The following is a 23,987-nucleotide window of genomic DNA, read 5'->3' on the forward strand; positions in this document are numbered from 1 at the left end:
TCAAATGCATCATGAACCTGACCTGATCACTTATAAAGCTCTCTTTCTTTTTTGCCATTGCAGTTTTCAGGGATGGGGTGCTTGCCTAGGCAAAGGTTTTTCCTTTTGGGGTTGGGGAGCCTAACATGAGCGCTCCCAAGGGCATGAGGCACTCTGGCACAGTTCCCCAGACAGCTGTATACCTCAGGAAACATGGCAAATGAAAATCTTTCAGCCACTTGTAAATATGTAAGCAAATGTCCAATTCTTGTTCGACAGTGGAATTTGCTGCCAAGGAGTGTGGTGGAGTCTCCTCCTTTGGAGGTCTTTAAGCAGAGGCTTGACAACCATATGTCAGGAGTGCTCTGATGGTGTTTCCTGCTTGGCAGGGGGTTGGACTTGATGGCCCTTGTGGTCTCTTCCAACTCTATGATTCTATGATTCTATGATTCTACAGGCAGCACACACAGCTAGACAATCAGGAGATGGAAGAGGAAGTGGCTGCTTTGGAAGGGGGTTACAGAAAGAGACAACAGGTAGTGTCTCAATCCACCCATGGCTCTGCTCTGATTGGCTTTTATTGTTGGTCAGTAGCCCTTTAGAGGAAAAGGGTTCCCCATTCCTGTCAGAGGCAGACCATAATTCATTGTTAACACTTTTTTTTTACTACAAACAATATACTTGCATAGGACAAATAGTAAAATAACTGGTGGATAGTTGGCTCTGGACAAATATTAGATTGGGTGGGCTTAGCTATTTTCCAACTTCAATTTTACAGCAATTATCACAGAATGATAGTCTTACACCTTAACAGTGAGTACTTCACGTTCCTTTGCATTTATATACCAATTCTACAAATAATGGCAAGGGAAGAGGTGAACTCAATCCTGTAACTATTTTAAGACTTACCTGAGAATATCCCCCTTGTTGAGATTCAGGAGAACATTATATCCTCTGAATTCTGCTTCACTCTTGCAGTAAATACCCTTGATTGCAAGGTCCTGATACATTTCCTTCAGGCTCTGGAGGCATTTAGTCATGTTCTCATTGTTGATTTTGGCATCAAAAGAAGACATCGGCTCTTCACATAAATGGTGGGAACAGTGGATATGAAAACGGGTACATTTCTCCATCAACGAAACGGTTACAGGGCAGCAGAGATGTTGTTGGGTTATATCCTGGCAAAATGTAAGAGCACAAGAACTCAGATATTCAATTCTACTTCTATGCTTCATGTTGCACCTTTTAAAGACTGCACAAGTCTCAAAGCCAAGACAATGCTTTGTCATATACAGCTATGTGTAGACATCCTGGCACAACTGCTCTGATCCTAGGCCAAAACTCTAGAGAGTTTATGAGGCTAGATGGCATACCCTAGAGCAGTCTTTCTCAACCTTGGGTCCCTAGAAGCTATTAACTATAGCTTCCATCATTCCTAGCCAGCATGGCCAGCGGTCAGAGAAGATGGTTCAAGAACATCTGGGGACCCAAGATTGAGAAAGGCTGCCCTAGAGAGCTCACCTTATTTTAATCTGGTGACAGAAGTTTAGAAGCACCAGGTCATACATGACGGGGGGGTGGGGAGAAGAAGCATAAAGGAAACAAGTGGAAGCAGCATGGATGTGATGAACAAAATAAAAGATGTAATGAATAAAATACAAGAAAATGAGACCTCAATATTCTCTGCAAGGCAGGCAAAATGAGTCCCACTGGGAGACATATGCTGGAAAGGTAGAGGGGAAACTCTATACAGTGGTGCCCCGCAAGACGAATGCCTCGCAAGACGGAAAACACGCTAGACGAAATAGTTTTCCGTTTTGGAGGTGCTTCGCAAAACGAATTTCCTATGGGCTTGCTTCGCAAGACGACAATGCCTTGCGAGTTCCTGCGGGGTTTTTTCCTCCCCCCCCCCTTTTTCTAAGCCGCTAAGCCGCTTATCAGCTGATCCGATCAGCAGATAAGCTGCTAAAAGCCGCTAATAGCGCTAATCCGTCAATGGGCTTGCTTCGCAAGACGAAAAAACCGCTAGACGAAGAGAATCACAGAAGGGATTCTTTTCGTCTTGCGAGGCACCACTGTAATGAGAATACACAGCATGCAAGATAGCAGAGTTAAGCGTATGAAAGATACTATATTTGGGGGTTTTATTTGTTTGTGGTCCATTTATGAGTCACCTACTAAGAATTCTCTCTAGGCAACACCAAGTAAGACAAAATAAAAATGCACATGGTTTTACTGAGTTTTATTGACTCAATAAACCCAATCCACCAGTAGCACAACAAAATTCAGCCACAAAATCTAATACAGACAGGCTCAAATCAAAACCCCAACAATCAATCCAAGAAAATTCAGGCTAAAACGGGCCAAGTTACCATTATTTGGCAGAGGCGAAAATAAAACATCAACAATGCTAATGGATAGAGTTATTAAGAGGCCTGGTGCTGAAATGTCATTACCGGAGGCACAAGGCAAGCTTCTCTAGATTGAGAGGAGGAAACTTTGTATTTCAGCCTCACTAAGTCCAAGAGGGAAATGGCAGAAACGCAGGAGGCTATTATTGTAAGTCCTCTAAGAATTTACATACTTTTGTGGCTTCATTTTGCTCCTACAGGTGTTTGTGCTGGTTCTATTTGTTTCATTCCATACCATACCATTTATAACATGGCCACAGAAGCATCTAAAACTCTAACGAACTTAAGTGCTACAAATTTAGTAACTAACTGTTGGAAACATGCCAAAGATACAAATATATTATTTAAATAAACAAAGCTGCTTGCCTGGGATGTGCTAAACACACTGCTACCGTCATGAGATTAAAAAAAAGAAGCACAACGAATGATCTGAAGATCCTCTGCCTGCAATTCAATTCTGTGCATATGAAAGAGCAGCCCTTTAAACCCTGTACCCTCCTAGCCACCCAAGTCTTTCACCCTCCACCCAAAGTGAAATATGAAACAGCACCCCGTTGGCAACGTCAGGATTCCTTTTTCATTCACAGATGTCTAATCAATAATTTGGATGAGTATAGCTTGCATCCTGTCAAATCTAAGGGCTTCATCCCAAAGTGGTTACCTTCCTTATTCCACGAGTTCTATCCCATACAAAATCGTACCACTCCCGGTAGTTTCCTTCTCCTTTGTCCATAATTTGCGTCACTAAGTAGTCCATGGTCATACTCAACACCTCTGAAGGCCTCAGTTCATGTGGTAAAGGTTCCTCCTGGTCTGCTGAAGACCTGCTGTACTCCTTTATTGCTGCTGCATGGTCAACCTCAGAGAGAAAACAAAATAAATTCTTAAGGATGACAACAATAACAGCAGCAGCAGCAGCAGCAGCAACACCTCTGCAGGCATGGTCCATGTGCCAGGCAAGATGAGACTGAAAAATATTTTTGCCATTGTTTAAATCTTTTTAACCAATCACTCTCAATCTTCACTAAGGAAGTTAAATGACTTCTGTCAATATTTTCAGATAACATGAAACCAAAGGTTTGTTAAACTTAACTATGGCTGGTTTGCACCACTTTACTTACATCCATCTGGGAATACATGCAGAAAGCACAGGATGCAAGCCGCCGCTATGGGACTGATCAGGCCAATTTTCCCTCCCTCATTTTTCACCTCCAATCAACAATCCTTAGCTTCCATGCTCTTCTAGGCCTCAATCCAAGTTAGGTTGATGGGGGGGGGGGAGGTGTAATTTACAAAGTTTTATTTCCGTAAGTATGGAACTATAATAAATAAGTGGCCAAGTTGTTCTTGGTATTGGCCTTGGTAGCAGTACCTTAATACAAAAAGTGTTTGTTCAATACTACCTTGTCAGTTCCTGGGACCACTTCAAAGATACTAAGCTGGTTCCTCGTCTCTCTCATATAACGCTCTTTTTCTGGACACATGTCTGGGCATGTGCCAACGAATGTTTTAGCTTTGCCAAGATCTATTTGTTTTACTCGAGCTTAAAAAGAAAGAAATCAAAGTTTCAATAGTCTGCCCCGGGGGGATCTTCTGCATTTATCATGAAAAAATGTTAACTTGGTACAAATGATCATCTAACTGGGGAGGGGGGGAATCCTTTTTATAGAGTTTCTAAGAATGAACCAGCCTTTATAATGGCCAGGATCTAGCTATGTTTTCCTCTTTTAAAGTGACACTCCATTTACGTGCACAGGGAACCCTCTGGGAGACCCTTCTCTATGATAATGTTGTGGGATGGAAAACTTTCTCCCACCAACAGTTTTCCCATGGAAAATTTTCCATTTCAAAAAAAACCACATTCTTTTACCAAACAAATTAATAATATACTTGAGCAGAATATAGGTGATCTGCACAGCTTCAATACTGTAAGGAGCCGGCTTGTTTTCTCCTGCTCTGGTGGGTAGGACTCGAACCAATGGCTTCAAGTTACAAGAAAGGAGATTACAACTCAAAATCAGGAAAAACTTTCTGACAGTAAGAGCTGTTGAACATGGAACAGACTCCCTTGGTAGGCTGTGGACTCTCCTTCCTTGGAGGCTCTTAAGCAGAGGTTGGATGGTCATCTGTCACAGCTGCTTGAGCTGAGACTGTAGCCTTCTTCCAGTATTCCATTCACCTGAGGTGGAGCAGATTTGTCGCTACTGACTGCACCCCCACCTACCAGGCATAACTGTTCCAGGCATAAGACTTCCAGGTCACCACAGATCAAGGAGGCCGACTCCCTTGATTGGGAGAAACTCCTTATGGGCATTTAGTTGTAAGCACAGAGAGCCTTCTCACCTTGTTGAACATGCGGAGAATGGGGACACGGACACACGGACACACACACACACACACACACACCTTCCACATGCTGAAGGAATGTATGGAGAGAACATGAGGAAAGGGTTTATAGGAAATTGCTAAATATCTTTGGGCGTTCTAATTTAGGCTGCAATCCTAACCCCATTTATATGAGAGTAAGTCCCATTATATTCAATAGAGCATGTTTCTGAGTATGCATGGTTAGGATTGTGTTGTTACTATGTTAACAGTTTTCAGTATCTTCATTTTTTTGCTCCCCACCCCACCCCAAAGGAAGTATTTTAGTTCCATACCTTCAGTCTTCGGGAAAAATTGATATTTATACAGCATGTAAGACTAACATGGAGTACTTCTTTAATATTGTTAACTAATTAGTCAGTTAAATTATATTAGTCAACTAACTGATTTGTCAATTAAATCCTGAATATGATCCCAGGAGATTTAGATTATGTGCAGGCTGAATCAATTCAATGTTTTCCCGTACTCCCCCATTACTGTTTTGTGGTGATACTTACACAGCTGTGTGATGCATTCACACCCACTCGCATTGCGGATGTGAATCACCTGGACAGCCCTGTATGTATCCCAGACATTTTTTCAATCCAAATTCATAAACTCTTACCTTGCCGCATGATTTTATCTCTCTGGTCTAGAACACGATATTTGTCCTCAGAGGTCTCAGCCACTAAGCCCACAAGGCTGCTAAGAGAGGATGCCGAGGCTTCAAAAATCTCTGGACCATGGCCTTCAGAACCCGAGTCAAAGGCATAGGCTTCAAACTGCAGAGACTTTTTAAGGCCTTGCTTCTTAGCTGGAGAACTATAACCAAAAGATGGACATTTTAAAACAAGTTCACATTCCTCAACTGAGTGGAAAGGAAGGAGCTAGGCAGGACTCAGGACGGACAGAAGTCTCCTGTTCCCCATAACAGCCTGACATGTTGAGCATGTAAACTGCACGGAACACAAGGGTATGGGGCATGGAACTGGATCTGGCTGGCAGACCAGATCTTCAGATCCTAATCCTTTCACAGGCCACCTTTGATTGGGGGGGGCAACACCACCCACCTGTCGCTTGACATTATGATGACATGAGGCACTTGACAACTGCCAAAGTTCAAAGGGGATTTGCTGTAAGCGACAGTTACAGCAACCTCCTTTGAAGGTGTGCTCCCAGCACCAGTCAGTTGACTGGTGCCTGGACCATGTCTTCCAAGAGGCTTGCTCTGTTTCCAACAACTCTGAAAATGAGGTGATTTGAATGCAAGCCTTTTCCAAATGGAACAGGCAAGCTCAGTGCTAACAGGAGACTTCACTTGCAAAGGAACAGGTCAGATGTGTGGCAGGTGGATGTGGTTTGTGGGGAACGGCCTCATGGGTCAACCTGGTACCCATGTTGACTGTCACATCCTTTGTTTTGTTATGTCCTTTGCTGATCCTTCTGCCTGCAGTGGACCACATCAAGTGCAATGACTTCAATGACACCATTCTAAAATCTACTCTACATGAATTGCCCTTATACTCAAACTGCCACTACATAACAGAACTAGATTTTCCTGTTCGAAACCTCTCTCTCTCTCTCTCTCTAAATCAGAGATGAAGAACCTGTGGCCCTCCTGATGCTGCGGGACTCCCAACTCCCATTATCCCAGAACACTAGTCATTTCAGCTGGGGCTGATGGGAGTTGTAGTCCAACAACCTCTGGAGGGCCACAGATTCCCTATTTCTGATCTAACAATAACAGTACTTACAACCGTTGCATTACAGTACATTAATTTTTATAGAAAGACTCTACTGATGGACACATACCTTTTGTTTGACAAGTTTCCACTACCAGTGGAACGGATTAAGGACTTGCTAAGTGGAGAATGCTGATGACTCAGTTGTTCACTGGCCTGCCTCCCTTCACTTTCGTCTGCCTTCTGCTCCTTAGAGGAATAGTCTTTCTTATTAGGACCTTTGCAAATTGAATGACATAGAAGACTAGAGATTAAACCAAGTGATCAAACATGGGACCTTTTATTCATACACAACCAATGAACCAACTCTTACTAGAAATAATACTAATACCCAGCCAGATGGGCGGCGTCCAACAAAAAATTAAAATACAATAGTCCTTCAGATATTAAAAGCTTCCCTAAACAGGGTTGCCTTCAGATGTCTTCTAAAAGTCTGGTAGTCTTCTAAAAGTCTGGTGGGAGGCGTTCCACTTGGTGGGCGCCACTACCAGGAAGGCCCTCTGCCTGGTTCCCTGTAACTTCACTTCTCACAGTAAAGGAACCGCCAGAAGGCCCTTGGGGGGTGGAGAAGCTCCTTCAGGTATACTGGGCCAAGGCTGTTTAAGGCTTTAAAGGTCAGCACCAACACTTTGAATTGTGCTCGGAAATGTACTGGGAGCCAATTTAGATCTTTCAAGACCGGTGTTATACGGTCTCGGCAGCCGCTCCCAGTCACTAGTCTAGCTGCCGCATTTTGGATTAGTTGTAGTTTCCGGGTCACCTTCAAAGTAGCCCCACATAGTGTGCATTGCAGTAGTCCAAATGGGAGATAACTAGAGCATGCACCACTCTGGCAAGACAGTCTGTGAGCAGATAGGGTCTCAGCCTGCGTACCAGATGGAGCTGGTAAACAGCTGCCCTGGACACAGAATTGACCTGCACCTCCATGGACAGCTGTGAGTCCAGAATGACTCCCAGGCTGCGCACCTGGTCATTCAAGGGCACAGTTACCCCACAGAGGACCAGGGAGTCCTCTACACCCGCCCGCCTCCTGTCCCCACAAAACAGTACTTTTGTCTTGTCAGGATTCAGCCTCAATCTGTTAGCCGCCATCCATCCTCCAACCATCTCGACACTCACACAGGACCTTCATCACCTTCACTTGTTCTGATTTGAAAGAGAGGTAGAGCTGGGTATCATCTGCATACTGATGGACACCCAGCCCAAACCCTGATGATCCCTCCTAGTGGCTTCATGTAGATGTTGAAAATCATGGGGCAAGAGGACGGAACCCTGAGGCACCCCACAAGCGAGAGCCCAGGGGTCTGAACACTCATCCCCCAACACCACTTTCTGAACACGGACCAGGAGGAAGGAGCGGAACCACTGTATGACCGTGCCTCCAGGTCCCAACTCCTCTAGACGGTCCAGAAGGATGTTATGGTAGATGATATCAAAAGCCGCTAACACAGCCCTATTGATTTTAATGGCACTGAAGTGCATTGCACCACTTTGCTTCTGAGGCATTTTACTGATCAGTTTACTGGCATCTACCCAGTCACATCTAAGCCAAATATGGGGCACTCCTTTATACCATGCTTCTATCAGATTTTCACTTTTTTTCTGGATTCCCCCTTTGTCACTTTTTATGAAACTTACACAGTTCTAAAAATGAGTTTCCATGGAGTAAATTATCAGTGGAAGGTTCATTTCGACCAAGCTGCTGGAGTGATCTTGCTGTGGCCACCCCCATCCCCATTACACACTTTGCACCCTAGCCATGGATGTGGCCTGGCCCTGTGGCCAGAGGCAAGGCTTGGATTTTCGTCTAATACATTAAAGCTCGGGGGGGGGGAACCCTGAGAAAGCAGGAGCCAAGCAAAACTCATCAACCAAAGTGAAAGGGCAGAAAGTTTGGGGAAACAAAAAGGCACTCAAAGCAAAAGGCAGAGAGCACCCCAAAAGGAGGGTGCCACCCCGGAGCAGCCCCTCTCCATGGTGGCCTCTGCTGCGCTTCAGAGCAGTACAATGCATGGCTGCAGAGGACCCTCCCTCTGAAACATAAACCCAACCCACTAGCAGGCATTTTACAAGTATACAATTAGGTAACTTACTTGCTTTCTTCTTGTGCCAAAAGGCCACTATTTCTTTATGTAACTCCTTTGCCTTCTTCTTAGCCAAAACTGCAGATGCCTGAAAAACAGTATTCAGTAGAAGGGCCAGTTGGGGTTAGAATGGTATATCACATACCTGATAACTTCGTCAACAAAACACTGCACCTACCGTGAGTGCCCCTTCTCTTTGGAGACAGGATAACAACTTTGTGAAGACCATTCCCCCATATAGGCTTTGGAGGCAGGGCTTATACAGAGCTTCCCACCTTCTTCTCTGGTAGGACCCACTCTCAGTGCGAGATAAACTATAGCTGACATGCCCACTTAAGAGAAAGCACTGCACCCAGTGGAGGGGCCAGCTAAGCAGAAAAGCAATTAGAATAGCGCACAAGGAATAAAACATAGCCAAAAATCTGTAAAGGTGAACTGCAAATATGCAAGAAACCACCTCTTGTTAGAAGCAATAGACCCAACCATGACTGTGTGGAACAAATGTTCTCACAATGAACAGGAGGAACATTCACAAAAGGAATCTTCAGAGAACATTTTGAAGAAGAATGTTAAAAAGCTGCGTATTGCAATGGCCCTTTTAGAACAATATTATGTGTCCAGGCTATTCTTCAGGGTCTCTTCCAACTCTACAATTCTATAAGAACCATCTGTCCAAGTGCCACTTCAATGACACAAAATGTGTCCACCTTGTATAAACTGAGGTTCACGTTGCCACTTTACCAAATATTCTTTAGGAAGGCATTAGGAAAGCATGCTTCCCCTCATTAAGTGTGCAGTGTTACCTTTTTGAACCAGTTCCCACTGCATCTGATAAGTGATCCCAATGCATCCCTGAAACCAGTGTCCCATTGTGAACCTACGTGCCACCCTTAACAGATGGATAGTCAAGTGCCAAGACTCAGGAATGCATCCAATATAAATCCTCTGCATTCTATGCAAGGTGCGCAATTTCTTGTCTCTAAGGTGCTGCGTCTGCAGAAATAACTAAATTCACTCTGAAACACTAGTATTGTCAAGGCTTTCCTGTCTTAATTTGCTGAAAATTACTGTTACTGTTCCTCAGGACTTTTCTATTGAGAAGGCTGCAATTTTTACTATGAATATATAGAGCAACAGACAATACTTGCCAATAAACAACTGCAGGAAACGTTTGAGCTGGTCATTCCCACAATATTTGCATCTCATCATCACAGACCCTGAAATCCTACTGCTTTCAACAAGACTTGTGCCCTAAGTTAGAGTGCAGCTAACATTACCCTACTACCAACATTTTCCATATTATAAAGGTCTATCTGTCAACCCATGAATTTCCAGAACGAGAGGCTGTAGTGGGAATAATTCTAAATTATCATCATCATCATCATGATTTATATTTGTTTCCCATGCTTCACCACATTAGCACATATCTGTACAAAAACTATGCATGTAAAAGCTTAACACTTCTGATTTTCTATTAATATTTAAGAACTCACATGATCAAAACAGTGTACAATAGCCAGCTTTTTGTTTACATTGGTACGGATCCGTTGGAATCGAATAAATTTCTTCAAGTGATTCTCAAGAACGTTTCTGTTATTTAGATGCTCCGGAATATTTTTGTACTGGATGACTGTAAGGTCACTTGATGACAAGCCTCCAAGGCTCTCTGTGCTCCCCCTGTTCTGATTTCGACGCAAAGGGTTGGAGATGGTAGACTCTTTAGGGGAGAAACAGCCTTTCATTATATCAAACATTAATGTAGATTTTTTTTAAAAGCATTTATTGTTAAGTAGACACCACAGAATAATGAATGTAAAACAACAAACAAAACAGAGAAAAAATGGGCAACCTTCCAGGGATTGCCCACTTGCCAGAGATGAGCAGAGCCAGAGGAAGAGAAAAAGACAGATCATGGTAAGCCAGGCTACTGTCCAATCATGTGAAAGTCGGAGGGAGGGAGGGAGGGAGGACATATGTACGGACACAACCTCTCTGTCTTCTATGGAGGAAAGCAAAAGGCATCAACGCAGTCCAAAGACACATCCCAGCTGAGCAAAAGCATGTGGCATGTGTTTTAAATCAAAAGTGACTGCCATGTGTTTTAAATCAAAAGTGACTGCCAGAATTATACTAATTCTTGCTGGGGGTGGGGTTGATGCTTACCTTCCTTCAGTGCTGCCTTATTTTCTTCCTTTTTCTTTGTTGTTGATGACCTAACCATTGCAAAACCAGACTGAGTTCCCCCCGCCATACTCGTCTGCTCAGTTTCTCCAGATTCTAGAGAAACTCTTTCCATTTTGGACTCCTTCTTATTGCTTTTCAGCATATCTTGCAATGTTCTGCTAAAGAGGCCACCTCCACGGGGCCGATTCAGCTTGACTGGGGGCTTAGCAGAAGAATGTTCGCTCCTTGCCAGCAGCTCTGGCTCATCCACAGCATCATAATCATGTCTTCTTGGAGAAGGCTCCTGCTCTTCTTTCCTCTTTTTCCCCTTCCTAAGGATGGGAAGTGACTCACCTGAAGGTAGCAATTCTTCATGTTCTGGTTTGCTTATTTTATTAACTTGACCCAAAGAGCCAACAGATGAGTTAGAAAAAGAGGTAAAACTACCAGGGTTTCCAAAGAGACTTATTGGCCTTTTTTTATCATCCTCTGTGATCTTGCTTGGTAAAGGACTACTGAATGAAGGCACTAAAGTATTACTACTTGCTGGTTTTGAAAAGCTGATGCTTGTATTTACACTTGAACTGCTGCTCTCTTGAGAAATACCAAAGGGGGCTACGCTTCCAGATCCACTAGCACCTGGTAAGGAAAATGTGAATGGAGTTGGCGTTATCTGATTTGGCAGTTTCTCTTGTTCTGAGCCAGTGCCAAAGATAGGCTGAAACAAAGCATTCTCGGGGGGTTTGAAGCTAAAATGTGGCCTCCCAAAACTACTGCCAGAAGTTTCTCCAGACGTAGCTCCAAAGCTAGAAGTATTCTGAGAACCCCCAAGATTCGTAGGTGGATTAAAATTGAATCCTTGCTTGCCAGCAATGGAAGAGCTAGTTGGCAGAGAAGTCACAAAGGAAGTTGTTTGTCCAAGGGAAAAAGGCTGGGTAAATCCTGGGGGTTGCCCAAATCCTAAACCTTGCCCTGAAGGTTGCAGTCCTGAAGTTATGGTGAAGTCAGAGTGGGGTGCAAACCCTGGATTCTTTAACAGTCCACCACTGTTGTGCCCAAAGACAGGAAGCTGACTGAACTGGAATGGTGGCTGAACTGGAAATATTCCTGCTGAAGTGCCAGGTGGAGTCTGGAAAACTCCAGGTGGCTGTCCACTAAATGGTGTATTGGGATTCATCTTCACAACCAGCCATCTACGCAATAGATTCTCCCACCTAGAATGTGGTAGCTTTCAACTCCTAACCCATTGTTCTCATAATCTGCAAAACAAAATAAGTAGGACATATTGTAATATCAATACAATTCTTTTAATTAAGAAATTGTTTCAGGAAAATGTAAACATTTCACATATGCTCTAGCAACACATTAGCTACATCTAGTGCTGAATCATATTATTAAGGACCTATCATAAATACATTTAATCCCAATATGACAATATGAGAACCTATTCTATTAATAGCCTTTTCATTAAAACAGCTTTTCTTTATAAGCTATTGATCAAGAGATCCCATTGAAAATGTCAGTACCAGTTCTCTCATCATCAAGACCAGTTTGAGCATGACATCAATTATAAATAAATTACACATATTCGGAAGCAGCAGCAGCAGCGGGCGGCAGGCTCTGCTCCGCGCAGGGCGGCTTTCTCCTGGCAAGGAGCTGCCCAGCGTATTACGCGACTGGGCTTATAAAACGAACCCCCAAATTGCAGTTGCCAATTTGGGGGGGGGTCGTCTAATACGCCCAGTTGCCTAATACACCGGAATCTACGGTAGTCATATGCAGCACTGCTGTCTGAAGCGACAAGGGTGCAAGCCAGCCTTCCCCAATCTGGTGCCCTCCAAACATTTTGGATTACAGTGCACACCAGGAAACTTGTTGTTTGCTTTATTTATAGGCTGCTGTGTTTTATATTAATAGTGTTTACAATGGTTTCTCCTATTGTAATTCCTGTGAGCTACTTTGAGCCTCCAGTTGTTGCTGGAAAAGCGGAATAGAAATATTGAGTCAAATAAAATAAAAAATGGAAGGGCTGATACAATGCTGTTTTTGTTGTAATTATCCACGTTTTTAGCCCATTGCAGTCTTGGATGACAGCTAGAAAAAGATCCCATAGGCAGGTAGACTTTGCATTTGTGGTCAACCTCAGGCATCACTCGTTATCGGTTAGCCTACTCCTTACATAGAGATGAAGGAGATTCCTTTCGGACCCTTTATTTGCATATGTAACGGTAAATACCTTCGTAACACAGACAGCAGTCCTCAATGCATTGGCTGCAAAACGAATCAGGAAAAAGGCGTTAGATAAAATAGCTTGTACATTATTTTGGTGATTTGGGGGTTTAATCCGAAATCAAGCTAGATTTACTCTTGCTTGCGTCTGTTATCTTCCTTCTCTTTCATCTTGGATGTTGGCTCATATCCTCTGCTTTATCTTATGAATGCTACTGCTACAAGTCTGTCATGGCCTTTGGCCAGTACAATACACTTAGGAATTTATGGACATGTTTTTTATGCAGTTCCAACTCTATCCTTCCCCCCCCCCCCAATGATCGTGTTGTTTTTGTCGTCGTCGTCCCCCCCCCCATGTTTTTAGCTGCCCTTTTTCCTATCCGTAAGCCGCCTTGGGTCCCTGTCAAGGGAAAAGGCGGGCTGCAAACGAGCACATCCGAATTAGGCCGCCCGCCATAACAGCCCCACCCCCCGCCCCGGCCTCCAACTGTCGCGGGAAGCGGGCAGGAAGGGCGCCGGGGGTAGAGCCACTTCTCCTCACCCGCCGCCGCCGCGGAGAGCCGCCTCGGGGCCCCGGAAGCGCCTCTGCCCCGCCGGGCGCCCACGAGCGTCGCGTCACGAGAGAGGCTTCGGCGACGCTCCCAGAACGACGGGTTCCCTCAGGCTGCAGCTTCCGCCTCTTCAGGGCAGGAGACGGAAGTGACGTTTCGCTCCCGGCAACCGGGCCCCGCCTCCTCGTCTGGACGGGCTCGCGAAGCGGAGGCCGGCCCCGCCTCCCCCCGCCCGAAGCGCATGCGCAGTAGGGAACGCTTGCGAGGTGGTGTTATGGATACAACTGAGCGGTGTACGAATTTCATAAAGCAATACAAAAAGTGCAATAACTCTGCAGCGTCTCAGGGGCCGTGGAAGGCCGTCCAGCTGCTGGGATTTGCAGGCCGAGCCTATTATGGGCTTGCCTGTTTATTTCGTAACAAATTAGGCGCCGCTTAATTGCAAGGAAACATCGGGGCGGCTTGCAAAAAGATAAAACGGCAACATCGACGAAAAGAATCACGACCCTCCGTTTAAAATATGGCCAAGTTAAAATAGTGAGCCTGGGCGACGTTCACCTGGATTCAGATTTTGTCGAAAAGAGCAACGCGAAGGCGCCTGCGGGCGGGGCATCTCCAGAGGCAGGGAGTTCCACAGCGCCCGCGACGCCCCTCGACCTCCGGTAGGCGGGAAGCCGCTGGGCTGCTCCCTCCCCCGGGAGGACGGGGAGGAGGCCACCGCCCTCGAAAGCCCCTGAAGAAGCCCTGGGCACCAGGGTCCTGCAGCGAGACCGGCCCAAGTGGCGCTGCTCCTGGAGACCCGCGGGAACTCCCTGCCTCCGGATTGCCGGGCGGCGTGGGAGCAGTCTCCTCGGGGCAGAGGTCCCTCCGGTGTGCGTGGGCCGCTTGCCCGAGCGCCCCGCTCTCCCCCAACCCCGCCTGGCTGGCAGCCCCATCGCTGGGCGCCTGCCGAAGACCTCCTTGTTCAGGCATGATGAAGCGTTCCATATTTTTATGCTGTATTGTTTTTAACACCTGATCAGATGCCGCCCAGAGTGGCTGGGGAAACTCAGACAGATGGGCGGGGTATAAATAAAAAAATATTACTATTATTATTATATGATCTAGTCTTTTCCGTTGTGCTTTTGCTTTGGCAGGCCGTTAGAAGCACGGCTGGTAAATGTTTCGGTGCTTTTACTGTTTGTTTTGGTAAACCTTTGCTTCGAGGGTTTCCTCTCCCTACAAGCAAGCAACTCCTAAATTACATGGCATTGGTAATAAACGCATCCAAGCGGGGCAGGGGGCGGGTGTCCTGCTTTAGGGCTACGGGGGCCAGTTGCAGGCCGGGTGGGCTTCTTGCAAGGGCGGCAATCGGAGGGGTCGCTTCGCCCTGACATCCGAGCGCAGCCGGCCAGAGAGGGGCTTGGCCGAGCGGGGAAGGGTCGGCGGCGCTCTTTCCCTGCGCCTTCTCTATGGCGGAAGCGCCTCCACACAGGAAAGCAGAGTCCCTCGAGCTTCCGGAGAGGGAAGCCGGGGCTCGCCTTCCCTCCTGCCCGGGAAACCGGAGCGAGCTGGAGGTTCCCCTCGACGGGGCGGGGGAAGGTAAGCTGTGTAGCTTTATTGCACCTTCGAGAAAACGGTTCGAAGATGACGATGATGAATTATATTTATTGTTATATTTCTAATAATAATAATAATACATGTAATAATAAGTTTTATTTATACCCCGCCCTCCCCAGCCAACTCAGAGCTGCTAACACCAGGTATAGAAGCAATTGATTAAAATACAACATAAAAAAAGATTAAAATACAAGATTAAAAGGCAGCCTCAATTCAGTAGAAACTCAAATCAAAAACTTTTTGGGGATGAAAACGTCAAATCTTCACCAAGGCCAACTTTCCAGACTGGTCCTACATTCGTTTATTGCAATTACTTGCACCCTGCTTTTCAGGATACAAACCTTTCCACAGCAACTTACAAGTACAGTGGTACCTCGGGATGCGAACGGGATCCGTTCCGGAGCCCCGTTCACATCCAGAAGCAAACGTAACTAGCAACGGCAGGTCTGCGCGCGCGTCGCTTTTCGCTGCTTCTGCGCATGTGCGTGACGTCATTTTGAGCGTATGCATGAGTGGCGAAACCCGGAAGTAACGCACTCTGTTACTTCCGGGTTGCCACGGAGGGCAACTCAAAGGCACTCAACATGAAGCATATTCAACCCGAGGTATGACTGTAACATGAAAACACGTTTAACACACACACGCAACAGAACAATACCAATATATAAAATGGCTCTCTTTTGATTTGTGTCTGTTGTTATAATTGCTCTCTCCGTGTTATAGGCATTATAGAAGATCTTCCCCATATGGCAGCTGCTGGTGGAAGGGCCTTGGCTGAGGCGGTGCAGCCAGAGCAGCCTTTTGCACGTCCTTTGCTTGTGTCTCTTTCTTGAGATAAAACGGGCACCCAGGCAACCGTTATTTTGGCACCAAACAGTTGTCCCCTGCCACCATTTGCCTCCGGAGGGCTGTGCCTTGTTGCAACCATTTAGTCTGCAATATTCTGCTCTTACCAATTTAAAGGACAAGTATTGTGCAATGTTTCGATAATGAAAACCATAATCCTCTGAATTGGAGAAATCGAGAGATATATTGCCGCACCGGCAGCATCTCTCTTCTTTCTCGCATCCAAAAATGCAAGAAGGGCTTTTACACCCGCCAGAAGCTCAGCTCTGCCCTCGCCGATCATGAAAGGATCCTTTTAAAAAGTCCCATATGCTCAGAGACTTTGTGCTTGTTCATTGTTGGGATATAGGAAGCCCAGAGCACTTGTTCTTTAGATGTCCCTTTTATGAAGAGGCACCTAGTGAGACCATTGATCCCCTGCTGATGAGGCTCGCTGACCTCCCGGAAAAACAAAAAATTGACCTTTTCCTGTTAGGCAAAGATCATAAGACGACCGAGATGGTCGCCAGATTCTGTGTACAGATCTGTAGGCGCAGACCATCCCACAACCCAAACTAGTTCGTTAATAAAATCCCCAAACTCTGTTCCATGGGTAACTCTGGGTCATCTCTCTGCGGTAGACTTTTAAGTGTCTATACGCTGATCGCATTTATAAAATTTTAATTTATTGTTGTACATTGTTTTAAATGTTTGCTTTCCTTCTGGGATTGTACCCCCAAGTGTGTTTTGTAAGCTGGTCTACGACCGTAATAAATTATCTATCTATCTAATCCTCTGAGCATGTGCAATTGCACAGTTCAAAATATGCTTGCACATTAGAAACAAGATGCACTTGTACACCCAGCTGGTAGGTTTAACTTCCATTGACAATGGAAAGGGAGCTAAATTCTGAAAGACAACTCTAGAAACTCACACTAACACGCATTTAGCAAAACACCCCCAAAACATTGACTGACACTACAAAATCACAACTGTTAGAACACAGTGTTATAAGATTGGGGTGGGGTGGGGTGGGGGATAGTCTGCATATCATCTTAGATGGGATCCTGCAGGAAAAGAGACTGCTTATTTTTATTTTAGTATTTTATTTTAGAAGTTTTTTGCATAGAATATTAATTGCATTCATCCATAACAATTTCACTATTTTTTTAGGGGTTCTTCCAACCCCGACTTCCCTCCAACCTTTCCCCGTTTTCAAATATTTAGCTCTTCTCTTTTCTGGAACTAAATATTTTTATCCAATCTAGTAAATCTCCTTTTTCAATACTCTTTATCAATTATATTACAAGTGCTAATCCAATCCTGACGTTTTTAAATATTTGCAATGCTCCTTCATATATTCTATAAAATTAATCCATTCATTTCTAAAAAAAATTATCTTCTTGATGTCTGATCTTCCCGGTCAATTTCACCATTTCTGCATAGTCCATCCATTTCGATATCCATTCTTCTTTCAATGGGGTTCTTTCTTCCTTCCATATAACATTTTGCCGCTGTTGTACATAAAAATGGCCTTTTTTCCTTCCAGAATCTCTTCTATTATACCTAATAAGAAAGCCTCTGGTTTTTTAACAAAAGTTATTTTAAACAATTTTTTTTTATCTCATTATAAATCATTTCCCAAAAGGCTTTTGCTGACTTACAGGTCCACCACATATGCTAAAATGTACCCTCATTCTCTTTGCACTTTCAACATACATTAGACATTTTTAAATACATTTTTGCAAATCGGTACATAATTTTCATACAATTTTCTTTTAACGAACAGCAAGCAGTAAATCGTAAATCCACTTTCCGTAACTTTTCCCATGACTCCTATGACCCCCGTCTTTTGCCCAATGTATCATTGCTGATTTTACTTCTTCATCTTTTGTCTCTCATGAGCATGAGACTTTTAATCTTGGGGTTGTGGGTTTGAGCCCCATGTTGGGCAAACGATTCCTGCAATCCAGGGGGTTGGACTACATGACCTTCGTAGTCCCTTCCAACTCTACAGTTCTATGGTTACTTAACCTACTGCAATGATTCTAATCTCTGCCATTTCAGCTGCTGGAACTATCACTATCATGTTGGAAAAGCACTACTTTGCAGAGCATCGTCTTCACTTTTTAAAGATATGAGCCTGCTCATACGTAACCTGCAGAGAGCCATCCCTATCAGGAGAGTGCCGCTTCGCAAGAATATAGAACAAATCCGTCGCATTTTGGGTGTGCAGCAGTTTGATCTTGGTGTTATCTGTGTTAATAACAGGCACATACAGCTGCTCAACAGAAACTACAGATGGAAGGATAGCCCTACTGATGTGTTATCTTTTCCTTTTCATGAGGTAAACATTTTGCTTACGATTCTCCAGTTCAGCAACAGTCTTATGAGGCTTGTCTTGAACAGGAACAAGACAATAGGACATATTACAAAACGTGTTAAGGCTTCAAGTACATGTGGGTAATTGGGGGCCTTCGATGGACCAATCATACTTGTTTAGACTTGAGGACAACACAGACGCTGCATAGAAATATTTAAATTTGGGGGAGATGAAGGCCTGTGGCTTCTTTAAAACAAATAGCCTGCTTCTGTATAAGCAATGCTCATTTGTAAGAATAAAGTGTATTACCAGGTCCATTCTTCATCATTCTTTTTAACCACCATTGGAAAGTACTTCCATATAGTACTTTGTTATGCTTATAGCTTTACTTGTCCACAATTCATCCAAATAATCCTACAATGTAACATACTAATTCTGCTCTACAGCTAAGAAAGCACTGTTCTAAATGTTCTTATTTCAATAAACCCCATGGAATAAGTATGTTTAAGAGTGCAGCAACGCAACCATATCACGTGTTGTTCAGCATGATCTGCTCCAAAGTACACTTATTTATTTATGTACATAATTTAATATATTGTCCCTGAATCCATTTGGAACTCTCAGGATAGCTTACAGTGTAAGAACAACAAAGAAAATATAAAGTACATTTGCATACAGTGCTTCAGTCCTAAGTATATTTAATTAGAAGCCACACTAAAATCAGTTTACTTTTGAGTAAACATGGTTAGGATCGTGCTGCAAATCTGATAATTTCTGAATGTAGATAAAAACAGACCATTCCAGTTTCCTGGCCCAGAGGCAATTACACGACCTCCATTAGTCGCAGGGAGCTTAGAAATCAATATTGTGTTTCAACATATGTCGTTTCTGCATTGACACCCATTGTGAACGTTCAAAAAATTTATGGAACTTTGAAAATATATATCTGTAACTTTTGGATCATAGTTTGGGCCTGTTCCCTTCACAGAATCTGACAGCAGGGGAGCTGCCTCAGCCTTGTGCTCGAGGTGAATACAATTTGGGAGACATTTTTCTTGGAGTAGAACATATCTATCAAGAGTGTGAGGAGAATAAGGAAGATTTCTACAGTATTCTTACAGTAAGTATATGTTTACTAATTCAGTTCTCATGCTACTTAAGTTGGTTTTTATCTTTAGAGTTCTAACAAGTTACCCTAAAACTTGCTTGGTCTTCTCAATTTACAAAAGAAGCTTCTTCTATTTCCCCACTTCATTCTAGCATTATGTATACTATTAGATTTTCGCCCAAAAAAAACCCCATTGCAGGCATATTTTGTTTCATCTAAGCCATTGTGCTACTTCATGATCTTAATGTCAAGGGAAGGAAAACTTTGCTCCCTAAGACTGTCTGCACAACTACAGCTGCTAGCCACAGTTGCCCTAGGACTGCAGAACCAAAGGAATGCATCAGTCAGGGCACCAAGGGCAACTGTGCCCCTGCCTCCAATGCTAAGAGCTTGCTTCCTTACCCACACCCTCAAATGGACTCCTGGAGTCCTGTGTCCAGTTGTGGGCACCACAATTTAAGAAGGATGTTGACAAGCTGGAAGGTGTGCAGAGGAGGGTGACCAAGATGATCAAGGGTCTGGAAACCAAGCCTTGTGAGAAATGGTTGAAGGAGCAGGGTCTGTTTAGCCTGGAAAAGAGGAGACTTAGAGGAGATATGATAGCCGTCTTCAAATACCTAAAGGGCAGTCACATGGAAGATAAAGCAAGCTTGTTTTCTCCTGCTCTGGAGGGTAGGACTTGAACCAATGGCTTCAAGTTACAAGAAAGGAGATTCCAACTAAACTTCAGGAATAAATTTCTGATGGCAACAGCTGTTCAACAGTGGAACGGTCTCCCTCTGGAGATGGTGGACTCTCCTTCCTCCGAAGTTTTTAAGCAGAGGTTGGATGTTTTCCAACATCCATCTGTCATGGATGCTTTAGTTGAGATTCCTGCACTGCAGGGGGTTGGACTACATGACCCCGGGGTCCCTTCCAATTCTACCATTCTCTGATTCTGTACCACAGTATTATCACAGGGTTGTTGTGAGGATAAAAATGGAGGGGGAAGTACGCTACCTTGAGCTCTTTGCAGCAAAGGTGGGATATAAATGTAATGATTGATAAATAAATAAATAAGATGGGTGATCTCTGAAAAGTAAACATTTTGGCTGGTTGTCTCCTCTGCAACACATTTCTTTAGTGTGTATATTGTAGCCTTGCCTTCCACTTGGTTTCCAGTTAAGACACATGACAAGTGGAGAAACACAACTGAATTTCAGTAAAAGACTGAACAAATATATTTTGCTTTCTAAAGCAAGCCTGCTTATTCTTGAGACATGCACCAGTGACTTCCATGAAATGAATTCCAAGTAACTTGGTAGCAAAGCCTAGCCCTAAAACCATGGAAGAGAATTATAATGAGCAAAGTCACCTGTTCATTATTTTGTTTATTTCCAATAAAATGTGATCCTTGAACACAGAGGGCAGAAGTGAAACTCTGAAATATTTCCCCCCTTGCACAGGTAACAATTGCTCATGGCATGTGCCACTTACTTGGCTATAAACACAGCACAGAAGCAGAGTGGCAGCAGGTGAGTGTTTTCCTTGTGATGAGCAGTTTCACTGCATGCACCCTAATATCTGAGCAGCGAGAGACTCAGGGTTTAATTGTTTGGAACAAAGGTCAGTGGAGACTCTGTCTTTAGGATGGCTTTATTTACACACACAGACACAGACACACACACACACAAAACGAGGATAGTATAGGACTCTTAGCATTGGCATTCCAACAGCTATTGCCTCCCCACTAAGTTTTCAAGGTGAAGACCCCAAAGCCAGTTTTCAATTCCGCACACAGTGGCAGTCAAGCTTCTGTGTCTCCTCTGCTTCCAGCTTCAGCCAAACTCACACAGAGCAGCCCCAACTATTTTTCTTCTACTTTAAAAAAGATGCCACCTCCAGCCAGGTGAGAGAGTGTGGACAGCCTATCCCCTCTTGGAAAGCAGTGTTACCCAGTTGTCTCTATGGTAACACAGCTGACTCTTCGGTCACATAAATGAGGGTGTTTAACAAGACCAGCAACTTGACTGTTTTGACCAGTTCAGCATATTCCTTCCTGCAGAGGCCCCCATTTTGTAGATACAAAGCCACAACTTCGTTGGGATCCATAGGCAAAATATGGATCCCATCCAAAATATGGGATCCAATCCAAAATATGGGATCCAATCCAAAATATTAATACTTGATTCATCAACTTGATTCATCTGCAGATGCCCTAGCATATTAATTGGGTGAGAAAACATAAATTTTATGTACCCTATGTGCAGTGTAAGTGACAAATTCATGAAGGGAGTCTGTGGCGCAACAGATCAGTGCATCTGGCTGTTAACAATAAAGTTGGTGGTTTGAGCCCGGCTGCAGTCAGGATTCCTGCACTGCAGGAAGTTGGACTAGATGACTGTCAGGATCCCTTCCAACTCTATAATTCCATTCTATGTTTCAGATTTTGTAAGATGACATTGTTGTGTTATTTGGAAGGAAATGTATTTAATCACCATTGCCTTACCTCTTTTTCAGATGTACGAAAAGGAAGCACAAATTCTTCTGGAGCTAAACAGATTGTCAGACACAAATTTGCAACCACTCACCAAACACCACTTCTAGGAGCCATATTTGTATGTTGGCTCAGAAATAAAAGAAATGAAAGTTCAGCTTTTTTCGTTATTTGTGGGTTTTGCTATCAAGTCCCCAAACAGAACTATAGTAAGAATGCAACTTAAGCTTGTTTTGCAAAATAATGATTTCATTGGAATGGGAAATAAGACACTTAATGAAGAAAATGAGGAAGACCTTATACTACCAGTCCTACTACTAAGAGCCATAACAGGCAGGAAAATACGATTTCATCTTTCCGTTTTTTAAAACGACATCTTGGATTTCTCTCCTTGAAACAGATCCTATTGATCCATTAGTAAGGCTACAAATGTCCCTCTGCAACAACTTAGTTGGGGTCTGGGCATCTTACCTCTTGCCTTCCTCCTCCCCACTGTTTGCAAAATTGTTTTATGCAACAACACATATGTCCCGTTATATCCTTTTGCAGCTGCCTGGCATTGTTCAGATCTCAAATGTGCTCAGCTTTCTTTGGGTTATGCCCTGCCATCAGGATGAGGGCATGAACGTAGAAATTGGGCTATCGGAGCAAATAGCAGCTTCCAACTTTGATGATGATGATGTTCAAATAAGTAGAGCAATTTGTTGTATATCTCACCTCCCCAAAGCAGTAGGTTCTATATAAGTACAGAATTGGTGATTACAGTATACTTCTTGAATACAAAATGTAGCTATTCTCTCCTCATTTTCTTCTGGTTTATCAGCTAAACTTGAGAAGCAGTAGAGAATATCGAGGACTGGACAGAGGGAGAAAATTCATCGTTTTTATTATTATTATTAGTCATGGTTTTGGGGTTGTTTATTTTAAAAACTGACCTGCTTCTATGCTCACAGGAAAATTATTGAAGGAGGGGAGGGGCAGAAAGTTAAAGAGAAGGAGGAAAGAGTCGCCCTGTTGATTTGTTTGCAACTTCAAATACACAGCCCATTACTCAGGAAAAGAAACCCATGAATACCTGAATGTAGGCAGGCGCACACAGGCACAGCGTGAAGACTTGACACAGAGAGGAACCCCACACGGTTTCCCCACACGTAACGTAACAGGCAGGGAGCCAGCTCAGATAGAGAGAAAGGCAGCAACCATTTTCTTCCCTTTTTAAGCGCCGCTTCCCACACACCCCACCTCTCCTCCTGTGTGTTCCAGGGTTTGGGTCCTGAGTTGAGGGAGCTTTTGCTCCTCTCCTTCCAGGTCCCCAACACAATGGGACTTCCTTTTGAGCAGACAAGTCTAGACTTGCCCGATAAACCACTTTCTCGGGAGTGGTGTCTTGTGTCTGTGTCTGTGTCTGTGTGAGAGAGAACGCATGTTACAATGGTGCAGCCAGCCGTGGTTATGGAGTGCCACAATTTCTTACAAGGGAGTATGAAATTCCAATTTTCAGTACAGTGGTGCCTCGCAAGACGAAAAGAATCCGTTCTGAGATTCTCGTCATCTAGCGGTTTTTTCGTCTTGCGAAGCAAGCCCATTGAAGGACTAGTGCTTTTAGCGGCTTATCTGCTGATCAGATCAGCTGATAAGCGACTTAGCGGCTTAGAAAAGGGGGGGAGGGGAAAAAACCAGCAGGAACTCGCAAGACATTGTCGTCTTGCGAAGCAAGCCCATAGGAAATTTGTTATGTGAAGCACCTCCAAAACGGAAAACTCTTTCGTCTAGCGAGTTTTCCGTCTTGCGAGGCATTCGTCTTGCGGGGCACCACTGTACGTGTCCTTTGTGCTTAGGGAATTAATCTGCCTTGAATATAGAAAATATTAATCTTTAGGCGGCTTCAATCAGATATAGGTACGCCTTCACTGAGGAGCGTTATTAAATCCAGTCGGTCTGCGTCAACATACTGCATTTGCAGCGCCGCCCCCAAAGAGACCCTTTAAATCCACTTGACAGTCCAGCTGTAGGTGCTCATCTTCCAGGCCGAATGAAAGGCGCACCCACTGATCCCGCTTTCTTCTTCTCCCCTTCCCACCCACCTCCATTGTTCGCTCGCCTGCCTGCCTGCCTGCCTCCTCCAGTCGGGGG

General features: G+C 44.1%; 2 protein-coding genes across 5 annotated transcripts in view; one reads left to right on the forward strand and one right to left on the reverse strand.

Annotated features, from left to right (window-relative positions):
- Nucleotides 1-13,680, reverse strand: part of MCM3AP (minichromosome maintenance complex component 3 associated protein) — a 47,680-nt gene extending 34,000 nt beyond the window's left edge. Inside the window, exons 1-10 of one of the 3 annotated variants that reach the window (XM_083471690.1) lie at nt 13,514-13,654; nt 12,980-13,014; nt 10,744-12,002; nt 10,074-10,297; nt 8,590-8,668; nt 6,567-6,714; nt 5,380-5,576; nt 3,794-3,933; nt 3,052-3,249; nt 889-1,157 (exon numbers count right to left, since the gene is read on the reverse strand). In XM_083471690.1, coding sequence (XP_083327816.1) covers nt 889-1,157; nt 3,052-3,249; nt 3,794-3,933; nt 5,380-5,576; nt 6,567-6,714; nt 8,590-8,668; nt 10,074-10,297; nt 10,744-11,920 — 2,432 coding nt within the window. In that variant the 5' untranslated portion in view covers nt 11,921-12,002; nt 12,980-13,014; nt 13,514-13,654. Of the gene's footprint in view, nt 1-888; nt 1,158-3,051; nt 3,250-3,793; nt 3,934-5,379; nt 5,577-6,566; nt 6,715-8,589; nt 8,669-10,073; nt 10,298-10,743; nt 12,003-12,779; nt 13,015-13,513 lie in introns of those variants that run through there. The other 2 variants (XM_083471689.1, XM_083471691.1) reach the window with 2 other exon arrangements.
- Nucleotides 13,681-13,797: 117 nt separating this feature from the next.
- On the forward strand, nt 13,798-22,011 carry YBEY (ybeY metalloendoribonuclease). Of its 2 annotated transcripts, none has more exons than XM_083475388.1 (5): nt 13,798-14,185; nt 18,015-18,294; nt 19,259-19,390; nt 20,824-20,892; nt 21,878-22,011. In XM_083475388.1, exons 2-5 carry the CDS (start codon nt 18,085-18,087, stop codon nt 21,962-21,964), a joined length of 498 nt encoding a protein of 165 aa, XP_083331514.1. In that variant the 5' UTR covers nt 13,798-14,185; nt 18,015-18,084; the 3' UTR covers nt 21,965-22,011. The 2 variants fall into 2 exon arrangements, with proteins under 2 accessions (XP_083331514.1, XP_083331513.1); XM_083475387.1 differs by lacking the exon at nt 13,798-14,185 and adding an exon at nt 14,963-15,104.
- The last annotated feature ends 1,976 nt before the right edge of the window (nt 22,012-23,987 follow it).

The sequence above is a fragment of the Podarcis liolepis genome (assembly GCF_965112155.1).
Source record: "Podarcis liolepis genome assembly, chromosome: 1".
Classification (NCBI taxonomy): Eukaryota; Metazoa; Chordata; class Lepidosauria; order Squamata; family Lacertidae; genus Podarcis; species Podarcis liolepis.

Excerpts from the sequence above, each read along its gene's own strand:
- YBEY (XM_083475388.1), top strand. The coding sequence starts at position 18,085 with ATGAGCCTGCTCATACGTAACCTGCAGAGAGCCATCCCTATCAGGAGA. Across the intron at positions 19,391-20,823 it reads ATTTCTACAGTATTCTTACA|GTAACAATTGCTCATGGCAT; the intron begins GTAAGTATATGT and ends CCCCTTGCACAG. Across the intron at positions 20,893-21,877 it reads CAGAAGCAGAGTGGCAGCAG|ATGTACGAAAAGGAAGCACA; the intron begins GTGAGTGTTTTC and ends CCTCTTTTTCAG.